This window comes from Rutilus rutilus (genome assembly GCF_951802725.1).
Source record: "Rutilus rutilus genome assembly, chromosome: 17".
Taxonomy (NCBI): Eukaryota; Metazoa; Chordata; class Actinopteri; order Cypriniformes; family Leuciscidae; genus Rutilus; species Rutilus rutilus.
Genome location: NC_140230.1, coordinates 23,645,323 through 23,670,766, shown reverse-complemented (window position 1 = coordinate 23,670,766; position 25,444 = coordinate 23,645,323). Strand labels below are relative to the sequence as shown.

Genomic DNA, 25,444 nt, shown 5'->3' with positions numbered 1-25,444 from the left:
GCCGGTGCGAGTGAATGCAGTCTATTAGCTGGTTTAACTCGAGTGTTGTGATTTTAGGGCCGTTGAATCCAGGTCTTTGACTCATGATCGTCTTGTCAGGAAGTGTTGTGTATTCTCCTGGTCTCCTCAGGGCAAACGCACAGGAACTGTATCACCGGTTACGTGAACCATGGGCCAGTCTGGACACATTATGATAAGCAGGATGTGATGTCACACAGAGGAAGCTACTAAAATGTATTGTCTGTTTGAATATGTGAGGGCTGGAATTTGTGTCCGAAATGTCTACCAAAAGACTGACATGATGTTCAACGTGGATTTAACGTTTTGTTGACGTCCTTTGGACCCACCAAAGTGTATGTGTGCTTTGCACTTTAGTGCTTGCGTCAGTTCATTGTTTCTGTTTTTAGAGGGCCGTTTGAGCCCTGAACTATTGAGATCTGCGCTGGCGTGTACCTGCTGGCCCTTCTTCAGAAAAGGTAGGAGAGGAGTTCAAAATGAACTAAAACTAACTTAAAAACTGCTAGAAAATGGGTCTTTTGCACTTACCGGTTGTTTCACACTGATTTAATTTCCCATTTGCAGGGATTATTGTGTTGGTTACCTTAATTTTGTTTAACGTCATATCATTTTTCGAGTTATTTATAGATTAGGTAGTTATTATATACCAGTATCTCTGTGGAATGCTTGAAACTGATTGGTGAAATAATGAATGATGTCCAAGGCAACTGACCACTCATCTGCTTTGTTCAGGGTTTATTTTACTATAATGACCAATATGCTTAGCTGTTAACCATCATAATAGAGCTGCAGACAAATCGTGGGAATGTTTTGAGCTGATTTAGCTGACGTGAAACAGTCAGCCATTGTGGTGTTGACCTTGCGGCTTTGGAATGCTGTAGTTTGCGATCGTGGATTGTTGTACTTGAAGCTTTTTTGGCAGAATATCTGACATTATCATAGTCCCCAAGGCCACTCGTCTGGCATGCTTGCAGGAGACATCTGTCCCTCTGAGGTGTTGGTGTCTGGACCTTTTCCTTTATTTCCTCCTAGGAGTCCAACCTCCTGTTAGCGTCTGCAGTATCCTGCTGTAAATATTGTGCTGATCAGCCCTTCAGCTTTATCAGCGTTGATCCAAAGCTTTGGAATTGCATCGCTGTCGTTCATTGCCTCAGTAGTTGTGTTCAGGTGACACCTCTGAAGCGACTCGACTAAGAGCTTTCATTGTTTTTTGTCAGTGTGTTTTGCTTTATCTATGTGTTTTGCAATGGATGTAAATGTTTTGTGCTCTGTTAAATGTATTTTTCTTTTCTTTCTATTCTGAAAAAGAATATTCACTACTATAGCTTTCCCAAACACTAAAAATATTAAATTGTGGGTGTTCCTGCAAGCTTTTTCCATTTGATTGATTATCAGAACCAATGATATTAGGGGCTTTCGCACCGAATAGTTCTAGCAACTAGCCACTAGGGTGGTTCCCCGAGAACTAATGGTTCTAGGAACTCCTTTTGGAGGAACTAATTTAGCTCCTACTTCAGAGTAGGGTCTAACCCAGCACTATAGGAGCTATCTGAGTCATGAGTGTACGCTGATTGGCCGAACGCACGCGAAACACCAGCACCCACCATTTTTAAAAGGCAGTGTAAACACAGATTATAATTTGCAGATTATTATTTACTCCAGAAATTAACTTGACGAACACAGAAAACAGTTATAAAATGGGTAGAGTGTAAAACGGATAGATGGGCCTCTTAACCTTTACGCTAAGGAGAAAATCCAACGCAACTTTGAGGGGACCAAGCCAAACATGATTATGTATTTCTGCTCAGTTAGCGACATTGGATATCAACCATACGGCATACACTAATAACTTTTCATCACTGTCTACTTTCTATGTATAACAGTTCTATCGAATAAAGTATTAGACAGGACTGTTAGACATATCGTAAACTAATGAACACGGAGAATGCGAGCACTGTGTGCACTCTGGCGTTCAAAAGCGCCGTCAAAACAAAGGTCCACCGCGCCGTCAAAATAAAAATCACAACAACAAATTCAGATTTCCTACTGGCGGTGCGAAAACAACCAGGAAACCGTTCCTAGGGGAACTAAAATCGTTCCTAGTTCCTGCGGTGCGAACACGGCAAAATCCGGGTACTTCTGCCAATAGTTCTAGGAGCTATGAAAAGGTTCCTCCAGTGCGAAAGCCCCTATTATAATAATCAATTGTTATGTAACGATAAAGGATTTAGACATGTTTCTTATAATAATAATAATTGTAACACTTTTCAATGTAAGTTCACATTAACAAATGTAGTTAACTAATGTTATTACACGGCTCTGTGGAATAGCCTACTTGATTCTGATTGGTCAATAGCGCCATCCAACGGTATGTTATTCCCAGATAACAACCGCTCAAAACAGATAACGCAGGCTCATCCGGGTTACTGAAGTCAGCAGTGCTATACGCCTGCTAGGAATGTTTTTTCTTCGTGGAAGTTTTGTGTTTGGTGAGCTAATAAAATATTAAAACTCAGTCGAATCAATATTTTGTGTAGTTATTTAATTATGCCTTCCAGTATCATTTTGTGACTATTGTTTTGTACATTATTATTATGAGATACAAACAGGTACGATTTTAAAACAGTTTAATCTGAAATCAATATGTCTTGTCCCCATAATTATTTATGTGACGAAATGCTGTTTAATAATTGATATGAATGACTGTATACCGTATGTCCGTTTAGTTTGAACTTGCCGCGCTGCAACTGCTCTCTCCGCGGAAGCTGTGCTTTTAAAGCCTAATAAAATATTTCAACTCCGATCAATATTTCATGTCTAATTATTTACTTATGTGGCAAGTAGCCGTGTAATAAGCGGGATAATGTACATCCAGCCGGTGGTTCTCTCAAAATAACCCCCTTCAGGCTGATCAAGATCCTCATCATCCTGTCGGGGGTAATTTTGAGAGAACCACCTGGCTGGATGTACATTATCCCTTACTTAATTACTTAAATGGGAATATTTCATTATTTATAAAATTATATATATATAAATTTGTTCTCTGCAGAATATGACAGACAGTTAGCACCCACCAAAGCCATGGCAGCGGCTTACCTGGACCCCAACCTGACCCATGCCCTGAACCAGGGGGTCAAGCCTCGCTTCAGCGCAGGGATGGAGCGGACGGCAGGGGCTCTGGAGCGCGTGCTCAGAGTCTTCCACTACTTCGAGAGCAGTAGTGAACCCTGCACCTGGTCCAGCAACATCCGACACGGGGACTCAACTGATGTCAGGGTGAGTCCGCAGATCGACTGGGTCACCCACTAATTTGTTCTCCAGGATACACAATACAGAACTTTTAGGGATGACCATATCGTTTTCATCCAGGAGAGAGAAATGCAATGTCATGGTCTTATTGAGACTGATAATATTAGGGTTAGGGTGTTATGTTATTTAATGGGGGGCCTATTACTATTTGGTAAAAACTGAAATTGTTTACATTATATTATGTTATTTAGTGCTGTAGGAATCTTGAATCTAGGTTAAAAAATATACTATATATGCAACTTAAATGTTAATAATGTATTATATAACATTAACTGCCATTTATAAAACAAGTATTATTCATTGTTAGTTTGCTTTTTACACTAGTTTCACACATACACACAGATCAAGGCGTTTTTTAAATTCTGGGATGCGACACCACAGCTCACGCTCCCAGTGTGAAAGCTGTAATCAGTGAATCCGGTGTTACGCTTGCTCAAGGTAATCGGCCAATTGTTGTGTGCAAGAATGCCGGATCTACAGAGAACAGTCAAATAAATGCAAATATGCATACATAGAATGTATGTCGACTGTTGAGAGCATGTCAATACGAAAACAAAGCCAAGATATTTGAGAAAAGTGGGAAATCCTGGCTGGATGATTTAAGTTCCGAAAAATAAGGACATGTCTGGAAAAAAGAGGACGTATGGTCACCTTGTCGTCGAATTCTGTATGTGACCTTTTCTTATTCTTATTATTCTTATTCTTATTAATAATATTCTTATTATCTTTTGCTTTAAAAAACATTGCAAAAACATTATATAGATTAATTTCAGCCATCATGTTGGTTCTCATCCATAACATAAAAATAATCCATATTAAGATAAGTATGAGTAAGAGACACCATTGTTAGGAATGGCCATTGGAAAATGTATGTTATTGGTATCAGGCTATAATTTTTTATTATTCAATAATATAATTTTTCTTTCCAAAACTAGCAATAGAATTACAGTCATATTGTCATTATTAAATGCAAACAGACAATAGATAGGTCATCATATTAGCTTTTTTGGTAAATCAGTAATTATTGGTTACATGCTTTCCTTATTGTTAAAGGAGAACTCCGGTCAATTTTAACATTGAGCTCATTTTTTTGTACATTTGGAGTGCTGTCAGTACAGAGAACAACGACAAAAATCAGTGTTGCCTACACCAAGTTATCCTCTTTTTAAAATGTGCACCCTGTTGACTTCAATGGGGCAAGTTTTAAACCTGCTTTTAGCCTCTTAACATCCTTGATGTGTCATTACAAGTGCACAGGTCATGTGAGTGATTCCTTCTGAGTGAACGCGGGTGAATCTGACTGCAGTAGATGTGAAAGATATTAATAAAAATGATGTTTATTCAGCCAGCGCACATACCTGTATTTACATCCTGTTTTCGGTCGAAGTCCACAGTAGTCGATTGTCGAGTTCATGCGCGTGATCATAGGTACTAAACCTAGGCGCGTGAACTCGACAATCGACTACTGTGGACTTCGACCGAAAACAGGATGTAAATACAGGTATGTGCGCTGGCTGAATAAACATCATTTTTTATATATTTCTTTCACATCTACTGCAGTCAGATTCACCCGCGTTCACTCAGAAGGAATCACTCACATGACCTGTGCACTTGTAATGACACATCAAGGAGGTTTAAAACTTGCCCCATTGAAGTCAACAGGGTGCAAATTTTAAAACGAGGATAACAAGTGTAGGCAACACCGATTTTTGTCGTTGTTCTCTGTACTGACAGCACTCCAAATGTACAAAAAAATTAGCTCAATGTTTAAATTGACCGGAGTTCTCCTTTAAGAGGACTATTTTCAGTTCTAAATTGTGTATTTGTGATGTTTAATTGTTGTTTTTGAACTTTGTAGAAGTCTTATTAAATGGATAGTTCACCCAGAAATGAAAGTTCTGGCATCATTTACTCACTCTAATGTCGTTCCAAACCCGTAAGACTTTTGTTCATCTCTAGGACACAAATGAAGCTCTTTTTAATTAAATCTGAGAGATTTGTGTCCCTGCATTGACCGTCTACACAACTACCACTTTGATGCTTCAAAAAGTTCATAAAGAGATCGTAAAACGAACCCATATGTATCAAGCGGTTTAGTCTGAATACTGATTGATACATCTTATTGATGCATTATTTTTATTGATGCTGACACCACAAACATTCCTGTGTAAGACTAAAGATGATACTTCCTCTGAGCTTCATGCTTTTCAGCATTATTCAGAATACAGCTCTCCGTGGCCTAGAGCACTCGTGGTAAAACCCCCTCAGACAATGGCATGCTACTCTAAATTATTTAATGAGGTTGGTTTTTGAAGCCAAGTAGCCGTTGTTACTTCAAAGCGTATTGTCCCGCTTTCATCCCTCACACATCCGTCATCCTTCCAGTTTTATGCAGGTTTACATCTGATGCTCTTTAGTCGTATCAGGTCTGAACCTCATCCAAACCTGGCCCACACTAAATGATCAGATGTAATCTGTGGGAGTTTATTTAGGTGGTTTTAGTGTGATAAAGCCCTATGATTTATCTGTGTTTTTCCATTTTTAAAATGTTATTTGTTTTTTTTAGACACGCTACATCATGTAGTCCGATGTCTGTAAGGAAATTGAAAAGATAATGACCATGAAATATAATTCATCACACACTAATGTGGCTTATCAGTTCTTTCCTCATGGCTCATGCATTTTGCAATTTGCATAATAAATTAAATAACAGTTTTTCCATCCTGTTAGACATCATATATTATGCTACAGCAGACTCTTGAACATCCTGCTCGTTCTTGGTCTCATCTATCTCCTCTCGCACAATCCCACAGAACCAAAGAACTTACTGACCCCGTAATATGACACATTGATCAAAGAAAGATTCAACTGAAACTCTTCTGGCTTTGAACCGTTTCCTTCAGAATATTCTCTCAGATTCACTGAGATGTGTCCTGCTTTGAATATTTTAGAAACTCTATAGGGTACTATACGTTGTCACCAAATTGTTGTGTGTGTGTTTTCAGGGCATTATACAGAAGATCGTGGACATCCATAAGGTGAGGTGTGTGTCCTGCTTTGGTCTGCGCCTTTGCCAGCTGAGAACAGGTGAAGTTCATTGGCTCCACCCCGACATGGGCGTGTCTCATGTGAGAGAGCGGTACGAGCACAGCCATCCTCAGGACGACTGGAGGTGAGTCACTGTTTTTAATGCCAATATCATAACCATAAAAGCAATATTATGACTCAGGAAACATTGAGATCATATGACCAGCTGAGTCGTGTAGTTCTACGCAGTTAATACAATTACAGTTCATGGCAGGTCCATCTGTTTTTCAACCAATGACAAACAGGCAGAGTGTTCAGAAGTTTGAGGTCAAACTGGGGTCACTAAAGTTTAATGTTTTTGTAACATTATAAATGTCTGTATACGGTCACGTTTTATCCTTGCTGAATAAAAGTATTATTATTATTTGTTTTTGTTTTTTTATCTTCCTGACCCCAAAGTTTTGAATGGTAATGTACTTGAAAATAATGATTATTTGAATTTTAATTTCATTTGGTGACACTAGTAGGGCATAAATTAGTTGGCCAATATTTGTCCATTTTGTGATTTATCATAATTTCTTTGTGTAAAATAATAGTATATAGTGTGTGTTTGTGTTTGTGTGTGTGTTTTTTTTCATTTCATTTGCTGGTTTCAGAAAGAAATCCTTGAATTGTAAATACTGTATGTCAACATTATAGTGGCCACCTTACTTTTTAGATATCAGTTTTAACATTGGCCTTTGAAAAATGTGTATTTTAGATGTGAATGTTTTTTACTTTTTACTATTTTACTTTGAATATGCTCTCATCAACAATCATGTTTTTTCATATGCACTTAAAAATAAAAGAAAGCAGAACTGTGTGCGTTCTGCAGAGAAAGTAACAAGCTTTCGATTCTGACAGGTCTATGTTGCCGCACAGGGGCTTCGTAAAGTGTGCCATCACTTTCTGTAATCTTTCCCCGGACTGCTTATGTTTCTGTCTACAATACAATCAAAACACCTCTAACGTCTCTGAGATGACACATCGTTGACATCTGACACCACTGTGGTGCTGTGGCACATTAGTAACTATTATAAGTATAATTTTATAACTATAGAATGAAATGATGATGGTTCAAGCCTAAGACCATTCAGAAAGGTGCTAAGTTATGCAAACCTTCCCTTGTTTCATTGTATAAGACAGATTTTCCCTTTATGTCCAATACGTACTTTGAATAGGGTCATGCCTGTTTTTTGAGGATGACACTGCATATCGCTCTGTTGTAAAGAATTATCGGAGTGAATATGCTGTTCATGTTTAGAGGATGAAAGAATGATATATAATGGCTTATGTATAATTCATTCAGTGGGGGTGGATAATTCTGCATCAAACTGAGGTTGACCCAGTGGGCGGAGCTTCAGAATGAATGTGGCTAGTCGTAGTGAGTTTTATCTTAATGAAGCTAAATAAAGCAGTCCCTGCTTAATTGCTCTATTGTTTATATTCCATTCACGCAGCCCGAGGCTTGTTTCACCCATCTTCTTTCTTCAACCGTTCATTATGTATGAATGGGCTTTTTATGCATTTACGGGGAAGTCCGCGGTTCAAAGGATGAGCTGGATTCTGTTCGCCCTCCAGCATGTCTTTATAATGAAAAACAGAGCTCTGATAATAAATTCAGCATTTGCTTTAAAGCAAGACATTTTACCCTCTGCAAATGCAGATCAGCAGGTTAAATTCCTCCTTTTTACTTTCTGAAGAAATGGAAAAGAAACAGACTTGCAGTCTATCTCTTGTTTTTCATGGTCTATGATCGTGTTTCCCATATGGAAAAATATTATTCACCACAGCTGAAATTACAGTGATAAACTGATCTAAACCAGAACTCCAAACTGGTTCTATTTTAATAATAATACTTTTTTAATAGTGGGAATCTGTGCTAGTACATGTAGAAGAATGTTTCTATGCTGATTGGCCTGATTGTAGAGGGACAACATTTCTACAATGTTTATGATATCAACGCTGAGGCAAAAACACTATTGTTACACAAATGAATGAATTTTGCACTACTCAGGAGGTACATCAAAACCAGAAAGACATGTTAACTTTAACTACCCTAAAACACACTTTTATATTGTATTACACAAATAATGTGTGTATAAAATATAAGTAAAATGATATGTACATTCACACATTTTCATTTTATGTGTACATTTCTGACATTTGTTTTCAGTATAGGTTCATAATTTATTATTAATTCGTTTTTATTTACTCAAAATTTGGTTTCCTACACTTATGTGATATTATGCAAAATGCTGAAGCATATGCACTAAACTAAAAGGGTTGGTTCACCCAAAAATGAAATTTCTGTCATTGATTACGAACCCTCATGTCGCTTCAAACCCGTAAGACCTTCGTTCATTATCGGAACACAAATGAAGATATTTTCGATGAAATTCGAGAGGTTCTGAACCAGCCATAGGCAGCAACGTCATTGCAACTTTCAAGGCCCAGAAAGGTAGTAAAGATATCGTTAAAATAATCCAATTGACTACAGCGGTTCAAACTTAATGTTATGAAGTGGCGAGAATACTTTTTGTGCTCAAAAAAACTAACAACATTTTTTTATTTAATCATTTCTTCGAATCATGTAGCTCATAAGGAATCAACAATATAGTCAAATTAGACTTTTTAAACAAAATGACAGAATCTGTTTCTGTTCTTCCAGATCCGAATGTTCACAAATTTCCCGCACCAAAAAGCCCAAGCCTACAGATAGTCCATACAGTCTTTGTCAGCACAGGTTATTTCCGCAATGCATTTTAAAACTATTTGAAACTCATTCTGTCTTGATGTTCTGTGCATCATATCTGAGGCAGATGGCAGCAGGATCCAGGTACATCATCCCCAGCCGAATTTAGAGAACATAATTGTTCTGAACGTGTGAGGCAGGTGCCACAGCATTCTGGCTCGTTCTCAGGTAGAGAGATGTGTTGAACTAATTTAGTGTAATTGAGAGCAGACAGTGAGCCAGCTGTGAGAGAACAGGGTTTGATTTTTACCTCCCAGACAGACAGCTGCTGAGAGCAGCCACTGATACCACAGTAATTGTGTTGTCTGGCAGACTTTAGAAGATCATGTCTCACCGGCATCTCTAATCAGTCACATATGAGAGCGAAGATGACTAAACCGCTCCCAACCATCATCATTGTTAAGGATTCAAGACGCACACAGTAAAGATGTTCAACCTGAGGGCTTCATTTTCTAAAGCATCTGTTGTGATTGGTCAGGCTGTGTTACGGCTGCCAGTCATTGATGATTATTTTGAGGTTTATGCTGAGACGGTGCAGGCGACTTCAGATAGAGCTGACAGCATGTGCTTTTTGTTATTAGATCGTTTCTTTAACTCTCTCTCTTCTCTCTCCAGATATGAGCTACGGATTCGATACTTGCCTAAAGGATTTTTAAACCAGTTTACTGAGGACCAGCCAACTCTTAACTACTTTTATCATCAGGTGATTGTTTAATTTGGCAGCCTGTGTACTGCTGGCAAACCTTTTGTTAATGATTCACCCCAAAATCAAAAAAGGTAGAAATTATACTATATTGCAGGCTTCATTGTCTTAATACAATTATAATGTAAAACTAAGTACTCCCACTCTCCAAGTACACTCCCAATTCTCAGTAAGGAATTGCAAAATAATAATAATAAACAAAGTATTTGGGCGTAATGGTGTTATTTGTTGTACAGCTTTTAATTTATGTGGATTGTAATTTAATATTGCAAGATACTTATATTATAGATGTTTTTGCAAAAATGAGAATCATAATTGTCATGATAAAAATGTCACAATGCAGAAATGTAATGGTCCTACAATAGGTATATTTTTCTTTATGCCAATTTTTTTGTATATTTTATATTTAATTTATTTCTTTTTTATTATTATTTTGGGGTGAAATATATATTTTCATGAGATGCACCCCATTGAGTGATTGAGTGGTGGTTTAGTGTTCAAGGCTCAGGGTCCATAACTGGTTTGATCACTGCCAGGTTACAAAGATCAAACCATGAGCTCACAAACATCGTTGTAAAACGCTTAAATGACAAGTGACTGGCCTTCGTATGTCTCTGTTCTATGGTGCCATCACATGAAAGTTGCACAAACCAATTCCACCTGGTCCTTGTGTGACGATCTATACAAAAGAAATGAAGACAAACGAATTACAAATAGTATGAATTGAGAGGAAAGTATACATCAGTTATCAACCTTCATTATTTTTTTCATGAATAGCAAATGAGCTCTGTATTATTGTTTCTTGTAAATTGAAACTCATCATTGTCTTATTTTTTATTTATTTGACATGCAATATCGGTCTGCTGAGGATGAGTGAAATTATAAATTCTGTCATCATCCATCCTGTTCAGTCCGTTTCACCTTGTGTCTTTCTCCTTGCCTTGCCTAGACTAATATTTCTCTGTATGCCCAGGTGAAAAGTGATTATATGATGGCGATTGCCGATCAAGTTGATCAAGAAATAGCACTTAAACTAGGCTGCATTGAAATCAGGTACGTGTGATACACATTACATTATGCAGCACAACTGTTTTTAACATAATAATAGGAATATGTTTCTTGGGCATCACGTGACACTGAAGACTGGACACAGAAAGCTGAAAATGTAGCTTTGCCATCACAGGAATAAATATTAAAATATAATGATATAGAAAAGAGTTATTTCAAATTGTAATAACATTTTACAATATTACTGTTGTTCAGTATTTTTTAAATGTATAAAAATAACATAAAATCTACATTTACACTGTATTATCAAATTAATGCAGAGTTAGTAAGCATTAGTAAGCAAAAACGGTAAAAAAAAAATTACCAACCCCAAACTTTTGAATGGTAGTGTAAATTTAAGTGTTTTCCAATGACTTTTATCAACTAAGGATTGAATTCAGACAAATCACTTTCCTCTTCTCTGTTCCAGGAGGTTTTTCAGGGACATGCGTGGTAATGCCCTGGATAAGAAATCAAATTATGAATTATTAGAGTAAGTACTGCTGTCTATGTTTAGATCATTCATATCCAGTTCTAACCTTGTGCCCGTATTTAATTACGTGATGCATCTTCAGGCAGAATCTGTTTTTATTGAACTGTCCAGTTAGCTTTGATGTAGGTGATTTCTGCATCAGGTAGTTGTGAGAAAGTTAAAAAAAATAAACTGTACACTGTTTTGCGAGAAATAAATTCAAGTCATAAGTTCTTCCTGTTCTCCTCGTCCTTCTTCAGAGGTCTGGTCGTGTCTGTTAGGAAGAGACGCGAGCGGTCAACCGGACAGGAAGAGAAATTGGGAGAAATAGAATTACAATTGTGAGATATACAGGAGCAATTTGAAGAAATATTCACTGTTGTGAGATAAACTTGCAATTACCAAAAATGGGCTTTCGTAGGGAAACTTGGTATGACACCACAAAAAGAAATGGCTAGCAAAATGTAGTACTGCTTGTTGCTGTCACTATTAACTTGTTCATCACTTTTTATTTTATTTAATGTGTTAAATTAAATTCTGATCAGTTCTCATTTACTCATGTTATCATATAGAGCACTGTTACCTTATGATGTAATGCTGTGTATTTCAAAGCAAGCTCATATTAGACTGAGTACTCAGAGTAGGATTTCTCTCCATCTCTTTTTCTCTCAGATTGTGTGTATATGGGTCAGAATAACTAGTCCGTGTTGCATGGCCCTCTGAAACCCGTCTGATCTATTTTGAGTAGAGTATAATTGATCTCTGCGTATCTCTTGCAGTGGTGCAGCGGCTCCATTACTGTAGTGTTTACACCGGAAGAGACAATAACCTCTACCAATGGTTCAGCCTCAAACAAGTTGTTGTCTAATTTTTTTGTGTTTTTACCCCAAAAACTGATCTGAGGTTTTACTTTCTTTGAAAACTGAAGTCAGTGTCTTTCTGTATTCTCTCCCTGCAGGAAGGACGTCGGTCTACGGAGATTCTTTCCAAAGAGTTTATTAGATTCAGTAAAGGTAAGACATTTCTGATGCTCCTGCGATGACTTCCTCAAAACGGTGGTTGTCTTGATTTATTGAGTGTGAGAAAATGCTATTGTTCAGGCAAAATCAATGTTATTACCTACCTGGCTTCTTCTGCGGTCTCACACCCTTGAGATGATTTGGCCCAGTTCTGTTCTCTCTCTCTCTCTCTCGCTCTCTCTCTGAAGAAGCCACTGAAGGGAACCGTTCTAATGAAATGCAGTTTGCCACAGAGCCAGTTTCCTTTTCCACCTGACCTACCTAGTCCGTTTCAGTCTTCAGTATGCTGTGGCATGATGTCTACTGTTATTTTAGCTGCTTGTACGGCATTATTCTTTGTGAAAAATTCTATAAAAATGTATTGCCACGTGTTTGCATTTTTAAAAGAATTACTTAAATTAAATTACAAATTCATTTAAAAAAAAATCATTTTATTTTATTTTTATACATGTAAGAAAATTGAAAGACTCCAAATATTTTAACATCCGAAAATTATGCAGTTCACGTTTACATTTTTGCTGTTAGAATCTTCTGTGCTTCTTATTTTTAATTACTGCTCATTTTGAATCATTGAGATTGTACACTAAATTGCAATCCTGTGTGCATTTAAAAATTGAGGTTGAGAATGGGAATAGTGTTTGTGTCCCCTAAGGGATTTCCCTTTTCTTTGTTAAAGGGGATTTTCTGCATATTTTGTGGCTTTCGCTCTCCTCTGCTCTTCCTTTTCATAGTTTACATTCTACCCCAAAGCAGCCCAAAATCGCGCCTTTTCATTGGTTGCCATGGAAACCCAATCCCATGTCAAGAGGGAAGAGAGCATTACCGACCAGTTTTGAGGATCTTTAGATTTGTCCTTATGGAGAGGACCCTGATTTTAATTGGCTATTTATCATGTCTAAATAATGAATACTTTTTGATAGTGTTTGCATAATTTGACACACAGCTTGTTTACACCATTAAATATTCATTTGAAAGCTATTAGGAAACTGTTTAAATTTGGATTATAAGACCCCCTATTGAGATAGCTGTCGTTATTCTACGGAGATGGTTTTATTTTAGCAATTTCCTTGGCTATGGTCTTTAGTCTTGTATTGTGCCATCAAAATGAGTGACATTCTCTCTGAAGAAATATTCATTTAGAAAATTCAGTTATGAATGCCATTTCCTTTTAAAAGATTCAAATGTCCCAGTTTGTTGAAATAAGGTTCTTGTTGTCTAACACCTAAAGGTGAAGTGTGTAATTTTTGCGCCCCAAATGTACGCCATTGGTTGAGCCAGAGGAAACAGAGCAGTGTTTCACAGTTTACAATCTTTCTAAGTCACGCATTGCTTAGTGTTGTCAATGCATATTAAACTCTGATTGGAAAAAGTCTTTAAAAAAAAAAAACCTTTAAGGGATTGTAAGTAATAGCTTAATTTGATTACAAGTAATTGTCTTTTGTCTTTTCAGGCTAAATCCCTGCGGAAACTGATCCAACAGACGTTCAAACAATTCGCCAATCTGAACGATGAGCAGTGTATCCTCAAATTCTTTGAGATCCTGTCCCCTATATACAGATTTGATAAGGAGTGTTTTAAATGTGCTCTCGGGGTGAGTTGAGTTTAGGTGTTAATTAATTAAATTCATTAAAATAAAGCCACAAGTTGTCTAATAACTCTCTTGATTTTATTATTTCTTTCTTGATGGTGATGTAATGGTCTGTAGTGCCCTCTGTTGGCTAAAAGATGAATATCATCTCCAAATGGTCTTTTTTTAATTTATTTTTATTTTTTTATTTAAATGGATACAGCCTTTAATCATTCGTCAATGTGATGGGAAAATAATGTTGCATTGTATTTATTAGTTTGTTTGTGTTTCATGAAGTGTTTGAGTTGAATGTGTCTGCTGTTGTGTGTGCTAGTCGAGCTGGGTGATATCAGTGGAGTTGGCCATCGGACCAGAGGAAGGCATCAGTTACTTGACTGACAAAGGCTCAAACGTAAGTACTGTGCAGTCCTGTGGATGGGGGAATGAACTGATAGACGTCTGTACAGTGTTTCTTAAGTCTGTATCTCTTTGTGTAGCCAACACACCTCGCCAACTTCACGCAAGTGAAGAGTATTCAGTTTGAGGAGCGAGAGAGGAAGGGAATGCTGCAGTTAGATGTGGCTAGAGCACCTGAGGTAACACCCACACATTTTTCAGTGTATTATTTTGTCTTATATGTGGTTTTTGTACATGGATATAATGATACAGTGTTCTTGTGCATTTCTCAGCCTCTGACGGTGACAACTACAACACTGAACACTGCGGAGAACATGGCCGATCTCATTGACGGCTACTGTAGACTTGTTAACGGAAGTTCCTCATCGTTTATTGTCCGTGTACAGAAAGGTAAGAACACACACACACACACACACACACAGATCTCAGACAAAATAAGATACTCTACTGTTCAAAAGTTTGTGATTTAAAAAAAAAAGAAGAAATTAAAGTAAGGTTTCATTTGTTAACGTTTTGACTAACAATGAACAATACATTCTTACAGCATTTATTATCCTTTATGTTAGTTAATAAAAATGTTCATGTTCATGCTAGTTCGCAGTGCATTAAACTAATGTTAGCAGATACAACTTTTGATCTTAAATGTATTAGTGAATGTTGAGATTAATATTCACTAAGATTAATAAATGCTGTATTGTTCATTGTTAGTTCATGTTAACAAACGAAACCTTATTGTAAAGTGTTACCGAAATTAATACTTTTATTTCTATTCATCAAAACAGTCCTGACATTTTTTTAAATCACGTTTTCACAAAGAATATCAAGCAGCACAATGTTTTTAACATTGGTGATAATAAGAAATGTTTCTTGAGCACCAAATCAGCATATTCAAATGATTTCTGAAGGATCATGTGACACTGAAGACTGGCATAATGATGCTGAAAATGTATTACATTTTAGCTATTTTAAATTGTTATAATATTAACACAATTTTACTGCATTTACTGTATTTTACAAAAAAAATGCAGCACAGGTGAGAGACTTCTTTCAAAAACACATAAAGAAATCTCACAGACCCCAAACATTTGAACTGTATATATGTTTTATATGCAGGTCTGCTAAAAATAAATCTAAAACAAAATCTTGACAAATTAATTGACCTTACTGATAGATGCGCATCTGTTACTAGCATGTTCACTCTTTAATTATCACATGAACTTCACTGGATTCACTTCCATTGTCGCTCCTCATTTGCATAAAACACAGCTATTGCACATTGCCAGTGGTCACTGTTACTAATGTCACCTCAAATCATCAAATAAACTCTGAAAATGAAAATTATATTCCTTACTCAGTTTTTTTGTGTGTTATTATTTCTGTTTTAGTTTTCACATTTAAATTGTATTTGTCAATGTTTGTCAACAGAAGGAGAGAGAGCCCTTCCATCTATCCCAAAGGCTCCAAAGTAAGTTTATACCCACAGTTTTTCATTAGATAGACTCAGCTCCTCTTACACACTCTGTTCTTGCTCCTTTGGCCTCTTTGGCTCAGACATGTGGAATCTCTCAGTGTACCCTCAACTAATGTGACGCGCAGCCCAGCTCCCATTAATGTGACTGTGGTAGTGCCCATCTGTTATGTCATCCTCCCTGCACATGCTAATGGAACAGACCGGCACAGTGGCTTCAGTGTAGAAAAGGTCATTCTGTGATTTAAGTTTGATTGAGAATGTACATGATTCATCTTCTTCAACCTCTGTCACGCAGATCAGCAAACCATGAGAAACGGTTGCAAGGAGTCAAGGCCAAAGCAATCTCCATATCAGGTAAGACTTATCCAAGAGGACTGCACACATTTTCATTGATAATGAGTGTAATCCATAACTAATTCCAGCCATGTTGTTTGAACATCTGATGTTTTCTGGAAAGCCTGTGGAGATCTCATTAATTAAGTTGTTCGAGTTGAAATGAATGTGATCGAGTCTGTTGCTCTGCATCTAAAACTCCTCCAAACCCTTCAGTTACTTTCTAAACCTTCTCCAACTTACTTTTGTGTGTAGAATGTCCCCACAAGGATGGAGGTCCCCTAAATTACAGTGGGCAATGTTCCTCACAAGGAAAATGGCTTAATAAACACTAAATAATGTCTTAATGTGAGTTTTACGGGAAAGAAAATGTCATTATCTCAGTGGAAGAAAAATAGAGATCTCTAGGAAGTCCCTCACCATGATAGTGGATGTGTATTTAATATAATCTAAAGCTTTTTTTCAAGAACTTCCTCTTGCTAATAGTGGTTTGGGGCTTTGTTTTATTGCATTGTGTAACAGCCATGAAATAGTCTTTTGTGCTGTTGCCTCTCCTTCTATCTGTTATGATAAAGACATTAATCTAATGCTTTCTCTTTCTCTCTGTCTCTCTTCTTAAATCTTTTGCATGCTGATTGGATCCACAGATGATATTGGTGGGGATGGTAAAGTCCAATTTTGTCTTAATGCTGAATTGAGCGGACTATTCACAGTATATTATAATGAGTCATCTTGATCAGAGTGATTTTGCTGACCAAACAAAATTTAATATGTCAGTGATTCTAATGCGCATTTAAGTTTAAGCATTTAAGGGTATATTGACCAGCCATATTGTCTCAACTGAACTCCCAACCATTTGTATTTGAACTTATTAGCTCAACACAGCAATATAATTTTCAGAGAATATTAAGTATATATCAAAGTTTTTGCTCAGAAGTGTTTTCCTGTTTGATAGCACAGCTTGACTGCATTCATCTTCATGTTATAGTCCTGTGAACTCCAGAAAAACAAAATACCTAGGTGTATCTGTGTGCTTACAGTGGAATTTGATGTTGTTTTGATCTCGTAAAACTATTCAGTTCAGCCACGTTAGAGACTTTATCTACTGAAAACACACATCCTTTTCTCTCACAGTAAGGGGAAAGTGTTTGCTCACAGCACTCCACTCGCGGGACTTCACTGACAGTCAATACAAGCTGTCAAAATCTGTTGACTTTCGCTGCATTGCTGAGTAGAGAATATGTGACATAACTTTTTCCTTAAAACCAGACACAATAGCTGTCAGATTACCCATGACTTCATCTGTTTTTCCCAGTGACACCAATGCTTTAGAAATAAATTCCCCCCTCACTGCCAGATGTACTCGCTCTTTAAACACACACTCAGATATCACAGTTGCGAGGATGTGATCGAAGCCAACTCAAACTCCTGCAGAATACATAGACCTCCGAACACTTTTAAACTTAGCACTGCGGCGTTAATGGGGAAGAGACGGTGGAGTGTGCGAGTTGTGCCAGAGATGAGAAGACGTGTTTCCGAGGGGGCTTCTGGTTTTGGAAGGGCTGTTTTTAGCTGGTCTTGGTTCATTAGGACTTAAAATACTGTTTTCCCTTTTCAGAAACAGATGACTACGCTGAGATCATAGACGAAGAGGACACATACACCATGCCCTCCAGTGAGTATCACAGGTTTACACTGATCTCAGAACAGTATTATGGTGCTCTAGCTTAAAAATTCACTTTAAAACTGAATCAGTCAGCTAAAATTAGATCCTTTTTGTGTGTTTTGTCCACAAATATTTATTTATTGAGGAAATCCGAAGTTGTATATTGTGAATGTTTAAAATTTGACTTGACTATTGGTGTCATAAGTGAGTTCAGCTGTTCTATATCGTAAAAAGCAAATATATCATTCTGCAAATTTTCCTAACCTACTTTCCTATTATCTACCTGATTTTTGAGCAAGCTGTTTGGCATCACAGACACAGACGCTCTTGAGACGTTTATAGATGCTTGAGTCGGTGTCGCTTTCTGCTTAGCTGTTCTTTTAGGTCTGAAACTGAACTCTGTAACGTGGCGTTCAGTTTTGTCTCTCCCTTTCTGTGCGCTTGCATCTCAGTCAATCATCATTTGCTCAGTGTGGGCTTGAATATAGGAAGTTGTGTAAAAACAACAGAACTAAATCCATGTATTGACCAATCCTGGTCACATGGACGCTGTTCCATGTGCTTATAGGACACAAGGGAAGCATTGAAATGGATATGATGTTGAATGCCTGTTTTATAAATAGAACAAACATTTAGCTATATCATATATTATGTTTTTTAATTTAAGAATCTTGTATGTTTGTAACCCCAAAATTACCTTCTTTTTTTTAAAATAATATTAAGTAAGTGTTTTTTATTTATATATATATATATATATATATATATATATATATATATATATATATATATATAAATAAATATATATATATATATATATATATATATATATATATATATATATATATATATATATATAAATAAATAAATAAATATATAAATATATATATATATATATATATATATATATATATATATATATATATATATATTGTTTTTAAGCTGAAATTATGCTGTTTAATATTAAATAAGCAGCCCACAACTGTGAAATTAATATAAAAGTGTTAAAATCACCGGGCCGTGATAACAAAACTTAGCGTTTGTAAACATTCATTAAAATGTTCTTTATAAAAGGAAATAATTATTAGTTAATGGTGATCTTAATGTTATCCAGTGTTATATTTGCCACTTTGTTTTCTCTCGTTATTGGCACAACAGAATATTATGGACTAGATGAAGGTAAAGCTGTTTCTCCTGCTGTTTTCATTCCCTTCCCTTCAAATGCTTGAGACTTCATGTGTGACGGTGGGGCCTGTGTGTTTGTGTGCTTTTGCTTTGCCTGTCTGTGTTTCTTTTGGGTGAATCTTTATATCCTTATTTACTGATGTTTTAAACAGAAATCAATGTTTTTTTTGGATTTACCCACATATATGCTGCGTTTTGACTGACACATTCAAGTTCCACTAAAGGTGCTCCAAACTGGCTTTGACACTTCTACATGTAAATGGCTTGTTCAGTAACTCTTTTTTTTTTTTAAATCTTGTTCATGAATAAACCTTGGTATATGTTCTTTATTGAGTCTTGTTTGCATTTTTGGTTAATAATTGTGTTTTAATGGCATGTATGGGATAGATTCTATATTGGAAAGCATATATGAACAGATTCAGATGGAGTAAAGAATTGCATGGTCTTGGTTATTTTTCTGAGTACATAGTGCAAAGTGGCCTGTGATAATCATAAATGAAATTATATTTTTAAGTGTTCGTTCACTGTAGGTCCATTTTGTCTTTCAGCCAGAGACTATGAGATCCAAAGAGACAGAATTGAGCTGGGACGCTGTATAGGAGAGGGCCAGTTTGGAGACGTCCATCAAGGGATCTACCTGTGTCCGGTATAAATTACTTGTTACATTTTATTAAATGATTTAAATGGTAATTATGTGAAATATTATTAGAATTTGAAATAATTTTCCAAATTTTTTTCCTGTAAAATTATTCTAAAATGCTGATTTGATGCTCATCAAACAAACTGTTGAAAAAGGATGGTGATTTAATAAATAGATGAACAGAAAGTTCAAAAGAACAGCATTTGTTTGAAATTATTATTATTTGTTACAATATCTTTACTGTCACTTTTGATCAATTTAATTCATCCTTACTGAATAAAAGTATTAAAAGGTTCACCCAAAAATAGAAATTCTGTCATCATTTACTCACCCTCATGTCGTTCCAAACCTGTATGAGTTTTGTTCATCTTCAGAACACAAATGAAGCTCTTTTTAACGAAATCTGAGAGATTTCTGTCCCTCTATAGACAGTCTATGCAACCACCACTTTGACGCTTCAAAAATGTCATTAAAGGGTTAGTTCACCCAAAAATGAAAGTTCTGTCAGTAATTACTCACCCTCATGTTGTTCCAACCGCGTAAGACTTGCTGCGCGTCTGTGTTGCACGTCATCACGCATCACACACATGACCGGCGTCGGCCAATAGTGAGCCTACGTGGTGACGTGTAACACAGACGCGCTGCGCAAAAACACTACGCGAACCAACTAGAGGTCCAGAGAGAAGGAAATGAATAGTGGAATAAAGTCGTTATTTTTGTTTGTTTTTGCGCACAAAAAGTATTCTCGTCGCTTGATATACTTAAGATTGAGCCACTGGAGTCACTTGGACTATATTAACGATCTCTTTAATAACTTTTCTGGGCCAGCAAGTTTCGGTCACATAGAAGCCTATGGAGGAGTGAGACATGGCTCAGATTTCATCAAAAATAGCTTAATTTGTGTTCCGAAGATGAACGAAGGTCTTACGCGGTTGGAACAACATGAGGGTGAGTAATTACTGACAGAACTTTCATTTTTGGGTGAACTAACCCTTTAAGAGATCGTAAAACTAATCCATATGAATTGAGGTTTAGTCCAAATTTTCAGAAGAGACACATGCTTTAAATGATGAACCGATTAAAATTTTATTTAACCGATTTTATTCACGTACTGTATGTAAGATATGGAAATCTCATCTGTACTTGCTTAATGCGCGAGAACAAACTTCATTTGTTCTTGCAGGAGCTCAAAGTGTTTCCGTAGCACAAGAATGAACCTCAGTGGTTCTCACACGTCAAGCGAACATGCTTGAGCTTCGGTTTACTACAACTGATGTGTAAGTCGATGAATGTTTATATGTGAAAAAAAGCCTAAATTGAATATGTTCATCATATAAAGTCTCTTCAGAAAATTTGGATTAAACCGCTAAGTTCATAAGGGTTAGTTTTACTGGAAAAGTCTTGCTGACCCTAAACTTTTGAGTGGTTGTGTATATTAGATTATTAGATATTAAAGGTTCAGTCTTTATTAAAGTATAATTTTCACACTGTGAAAGGAAATAATTATGCCATATGAAACGGGAAGCTGGACTAAAACAGTTATTAAATGCTTGTTTTTTGTTTCTTTTTTGCCGTCAGGAGAACCCAGCACTTTCTGTGGCAATAAAGACGTGTAAGAACTGCACCTCGGACAGCGTTCGAGAGAAGTTCCTCCAGGAGGCCTGTGAGTGTAAAATCTCTGATACCCAGCAGCCCATAACAGCACTGAATATCTGCGTCATTTACATGGCTGTGTCCGTCAACTTTCCATCACTTAAATTAAGAGGAATGTGTTTTGGTTAGTTGGTGCGGAAACTCCAAACATTTTCAGAATGTGGAGTTTGTAAGAGCACAGCTGTTGGCTTTTGTACACTTGAACAGGTGCTGGTATGAGTGAGAGTGAAGGAAAGGTCAGGCACTAATAAATAGGACATGATGTTTTTACCACAGCTTTTATAGATCCTTCACAGATAATTAGATTTAACTGTATAATTTTGTCTGATTTAGATACACATGGTGCACATCCCACTATTCTGAATATCCGCTTGTAATGTCATGCCACATTCTGACAAAACATTTTTTGTCGTCATTTACTCAAACTCAAGTTGTTCCAAACCTATATGAATTTCTTTCTTCTGCTGAACACAGAAGTGAACATAATAATTTAATTTAATAATGATAAATTGTCGATCAGTTTTGAAGAATGTCGGTAACCAAACAGTTGATGGGCCCCATTGACTTTCATAGCTTTTTTTCTCCATATTATGGAAGCAAATGGGGCCTCATATCACAAGGTTTTACTATGTATGTTTTGCCTCAGGACCCAGATTTTACTTTAAGCAACGTGTTGTGACCTAACACAATACAACATTTCTTAGGAGACGATATACAAAAGAAATGTAATTAAAATAAAAAAAAATCTTTAAATACTATGCGAGTAATATATTGTTCTTTCATTATGAATGCAACAACAAATATGTACACTACTGTTTAAATTTTGGGGTCATAAAGACCAAGGCTGCATTTATCTGATCAAAAATACAGTAAAAACAGTAATATTTTGAAATATTATTACAATAAATAATATATTTAGAAATATTATAATAATAAAAAAAACAGTTTACTGTTTTAAAATATTTTAAAATGTAATTTATTCCTGAAATGACAAAGCTGTATTTTTAGCTTCATTACTATTAGTTTTCAGTGTCACATGATCCTTCAGAAATCATTCTAATATGCCGATTTGGTGCTCAAAAAACATTTCTTATTATTATCAATGTTGAAAACTGAACAGCAAAAGAACAGCATTCTTTTGTAACATTATTTACTGTCACTTTTGATCAATTTGATCAATTTTACTGAAACTTGTACCCGAAACATTTGAATGGTAGTGTATGTTTTTCATAACAAATGCAGTTATACTGTATATGCTGCAGTACGCCCTGCTGAAATGTCATAGCAGTGATGTTGGGCTAATTTTGTCTCTCTGTGTTCCTGCAGTGACCATGCGACAGTTCGATCACCCGCATATTGTTAAGCTGATTGGTGTCATTACAGAAAACCCAGTGTGGATCATCATGGAGCTGTGCACACTGGGAGAGGTGGGGCTTTTTTTTTTTTTACTTATGGCAGGCAATGTGGGTTATGTGTAGCAGTTTGCATTGGGTCTGGGGAAGGGGTTTGAACACGTCATATATGTCCAAGGGAACATGTCCTGATATTAAACGCATTAAGCTCACATTATTCGCAAAGATGGCAGCCGGGTTAAAGCTGGGGGAATCTATCATGACTGCTTGTCTCATAAACTGGCCATAAAGGCGTAGCAGAGATGATTGCTAGCGGGGGCTGTTTGTCACAACAATTTTCAGATGATTCAATCCAACTGAGACACTGTGAATGAGGGTAAATGGGCTTTCTGGTGGGAAACTGTTACCTGCTAAACAGCTAAAAACTCTCTAAAGTCTCTAAAGGGGTTCTGCATTAACATAAAGCCCTATTTACACCCGGTGTTAACATCTGTCTTGGGTGATCCGATAAAAAGCGGACAGCTAAGACACATGCTGTTCACATATGGAGCCAGATTGAGAGAACAAAATAGGTTACAAACATTTGATTCCCAAATAGGAATGTTCTTATCTTTTTTTCTTAAAGGGATAGTTCACCCAAAATGGAAATTCTGTCATTATTTACTCAAGGCATTCCAAACCTGTGAGACTTTTGTTCTTCTGTGGAACACACACACACACACAAAAAAAAGAACTATCCCTAAAGGGTTAGTTAGGGTTACTGTAGATAGTTGTTAAGACAAAACTTGTGAATGTGAATGTAAATGTTCTACAAATCATTGTAAATAACTTTTAAGTTCGAATAACCTCCAGCTTGTCTTAAATCTCCAACGGTAACATTATAATTATTTGGTTTATATTCATTTATTTGTTTCAAATATTAGGCATTTCAATTATTCAAGCAACTATATTAAACAATTTTTTTATGTGCAAACTTCTCATGATCGACATGTTTCTTTTTTCTGACACTTTAAGTGAATTGTATGTTGCAGCATGCAGATGGCAGACATAACCAAGCTAAATGTGGTTTGAGTAATCACAAAAAAAATGTGAACCTTGTTTACACCTCTGGTTAGAGCTGACTACTTGTGATGACCACTTAAGCTGTGATTTCTTAAACCTGTGTGCTGCTGTCACAGTTGTCAGAGGAAAAAACATAGTAATGCAATAGAAACTCATGGATATAGGCTGTGGTTTCCTGTACAACAGCTCCATCTAATGTTCATCGTTGGTTTTAACTCTGACAGTGCTGTTAATTGTTAATTCATGTAGTTAAATTTGCTGTGCATTTGCATAAAGCTTGCGTAATATTATTTCATTATTTACTGAAATAAATATTTTTTATAAACATTTTTTTCTCCCTCTTTTATTTTTCAGTTGCGTTCCTTTCTTCAGATTAGGAAGTACAATCTGGATTTAGCATCGCTTATCCTGTTTTCTTACCAGCTCAGCACAGCCCTTGCGTACCTAGAAAGCAAACGCTTTGTGCACAGGTAAGTGTCCACATCTTGCAAACACTGCTGGTGTCGTAGTCATCACTTCACTTTTCTGTTGAATGTTTTTGCAGGAAGGATCAGGAGCCTCATCTAGTTGTACTTCTGCATGCATTATTTATTTGACTGATATTGTACTGATCGTCTGGATATAAGGTGTCTACTTAAAGGTATCTACTGAACATTTTCTTTCCTGATGTTTTTTTTTTTAGGGACATTGCAGCACGTAATGTTCTTGTGTCTTCAGTGGACTGTGTGAAGCTGGGAGACTTCGGGTTGTCTAGATACATGGAGGACAGCTCTTATTATAAAGGTACGAAGGCACTGTCGACATGTATACTTTTTTTGTGTGTGTGTGTCCACAAAAAGAAATAGTGGCAACAGAACAAACAGAGAGAAAAACGGTGAATGTAACATAAGCTAATACAAAACCTTTTAACAGACATAATTAAGTGTAAAAAAAAAAAAAAAAAAAAAACATTTACTAAACTAATTAAGCCAATATATATTCTCTCTCTCTCTCTCTCTCTCTCTCTCTCTCTCTCTCTCTCTCTCTCTCTCTCTCTCTCTCTCTCTCTTTCTCTCTCTCTCTCTCTTTTTATAAAAAATATTTTTTTCTGATTATTTTAAAATATGAGAAACAACTGCCTATTCCAAATTTATAGAAGAAAAAAAAAATGGATGAAAACTTGGCTAGTAAAAACATTTATAATAATACAAAAGATTTCTATTTCAATCAATGCTGTTCTTTTGACTTTCTAGTCATCACAAAATCTTGAAACAAATCACGTTTTCTACAAAAATATAAAGCAACTCAACTTGTTTTCAACATTGATAATAAGAAATGTTTCTTGAGCACCAGATCAGTACCAAAATTCAGCAAGGATCATGTGACACTGAAGCTTGGAGTAATGGCTGCTGAAAATTCAGCTTTGCCATCACAGGAATAAATTACATTTGAAAATGAATTAAAATGTAAAAATTGTTTTAAAATTTCATAATATTACTGTTTTTTTAAACTATGTTTTTTTTTTATCAAATACATGCAGCCTCAGTGATCATAACAGACTTCTTTCAAAATCATAAAAAAATAAATCTTTCTAACCCCAAACTTTTGAACGGTAGTTCACATTGGGGTTCAAAAGCCTTTTTTTAATTAAACCTCAAAATAGACAGGTTTTATGTTTTAAAAGCAACTAATCATTTCATGTTAAAAAAAAGAAGAATATATACATGAATCAA

At 36.2% G+C, this 25,444-nt stretch overlaps 1 protein-coding gene across 11 annotated transcripts in view; it reads left to right on the top strand.

The window, feature by feature from the left end:
- Positions 1-25,444, top strand: part of ptk2ab (protein tyrosine kinase 2ab) — a 62,889-nt gene that overhangs the window by 16,199 nt on the left and 21,246 nt on the right. For 3 of the 11 annotated variants that reach the window (XM_084385141.1, XM_084385138.1, XM_084385134.1), the window contains 20 exons: positions 3,068-3,294; positions 6,333-6,499; positions 9,764-9,851; positions 10,825-10,904; positions 11,329-11,391; positions 12,329-12,383; positions 13,840-13,980; positions 14,291-14,368; positions 14,454-14,552; positions 14,646-14,763; positions 15,799-15,838; positions 16,140-16,198; positions 16,825-16,842; positions 17,796-17,852; positions 18,999-19,019; positions 19,574-19,671; positions 21,244-21,328; positions 22,645-22,745; positions 24,087-24,202; positions 24,415-24,515. In XM_084385141.1, the coding sequence (XP_084241267.1) occupies positions 3,100-3,294; positions 6,333-6,499; positions 9,764-9,851; positions 10,825-10,904; positions 11,329-11,391; positions 12,329-12,383; positions 13,840-13,980; positions 14,291-14,368; positions 14,454-14,552; positions 14,646-14,763; positions 15,799-15,838; positions 16,140-16,198; positions 16,825-16,842; positions 17,796-17,852; positions 18,999-19,019; positions 19,574-19,671; positions 21,244-21,328; positions 22,645-22,745; positions 24,087-24,202; positions 24,415-24,515 (1,780 nt within the window). In that variant the 5' untranslated portion in view covers positions 3,068-3,099. Of the gene's footprint in view, positions 1-279; positions 477-3,067; positions 3,295-6,332; positions 6,500-9,763; positions 9,852-10,824; positions 10,905-11,328; positions 11,392-12,328; positions 12,384-13,839; positions 13,981-14,290; positions 14,369-14,453; positions 14,553-14,645; positions 14,764-15,798; positions 15,839-16,139; positions 16,199-16,824; positions 16,843-17,795; positions 17,853-18,998; positions 19,020-19,573; positions 19,672-21,243; positions 21,329-22,644; positions 22,746-24,086; positions 24,203-24,414; positions 24,516-25,444 lie in introns of those variants that run through there. The other 8 variants (XM_084385132.1, XM_084385140.1, XM_084385131.1 and 5 more) reach the window with 7 other exon arrangements.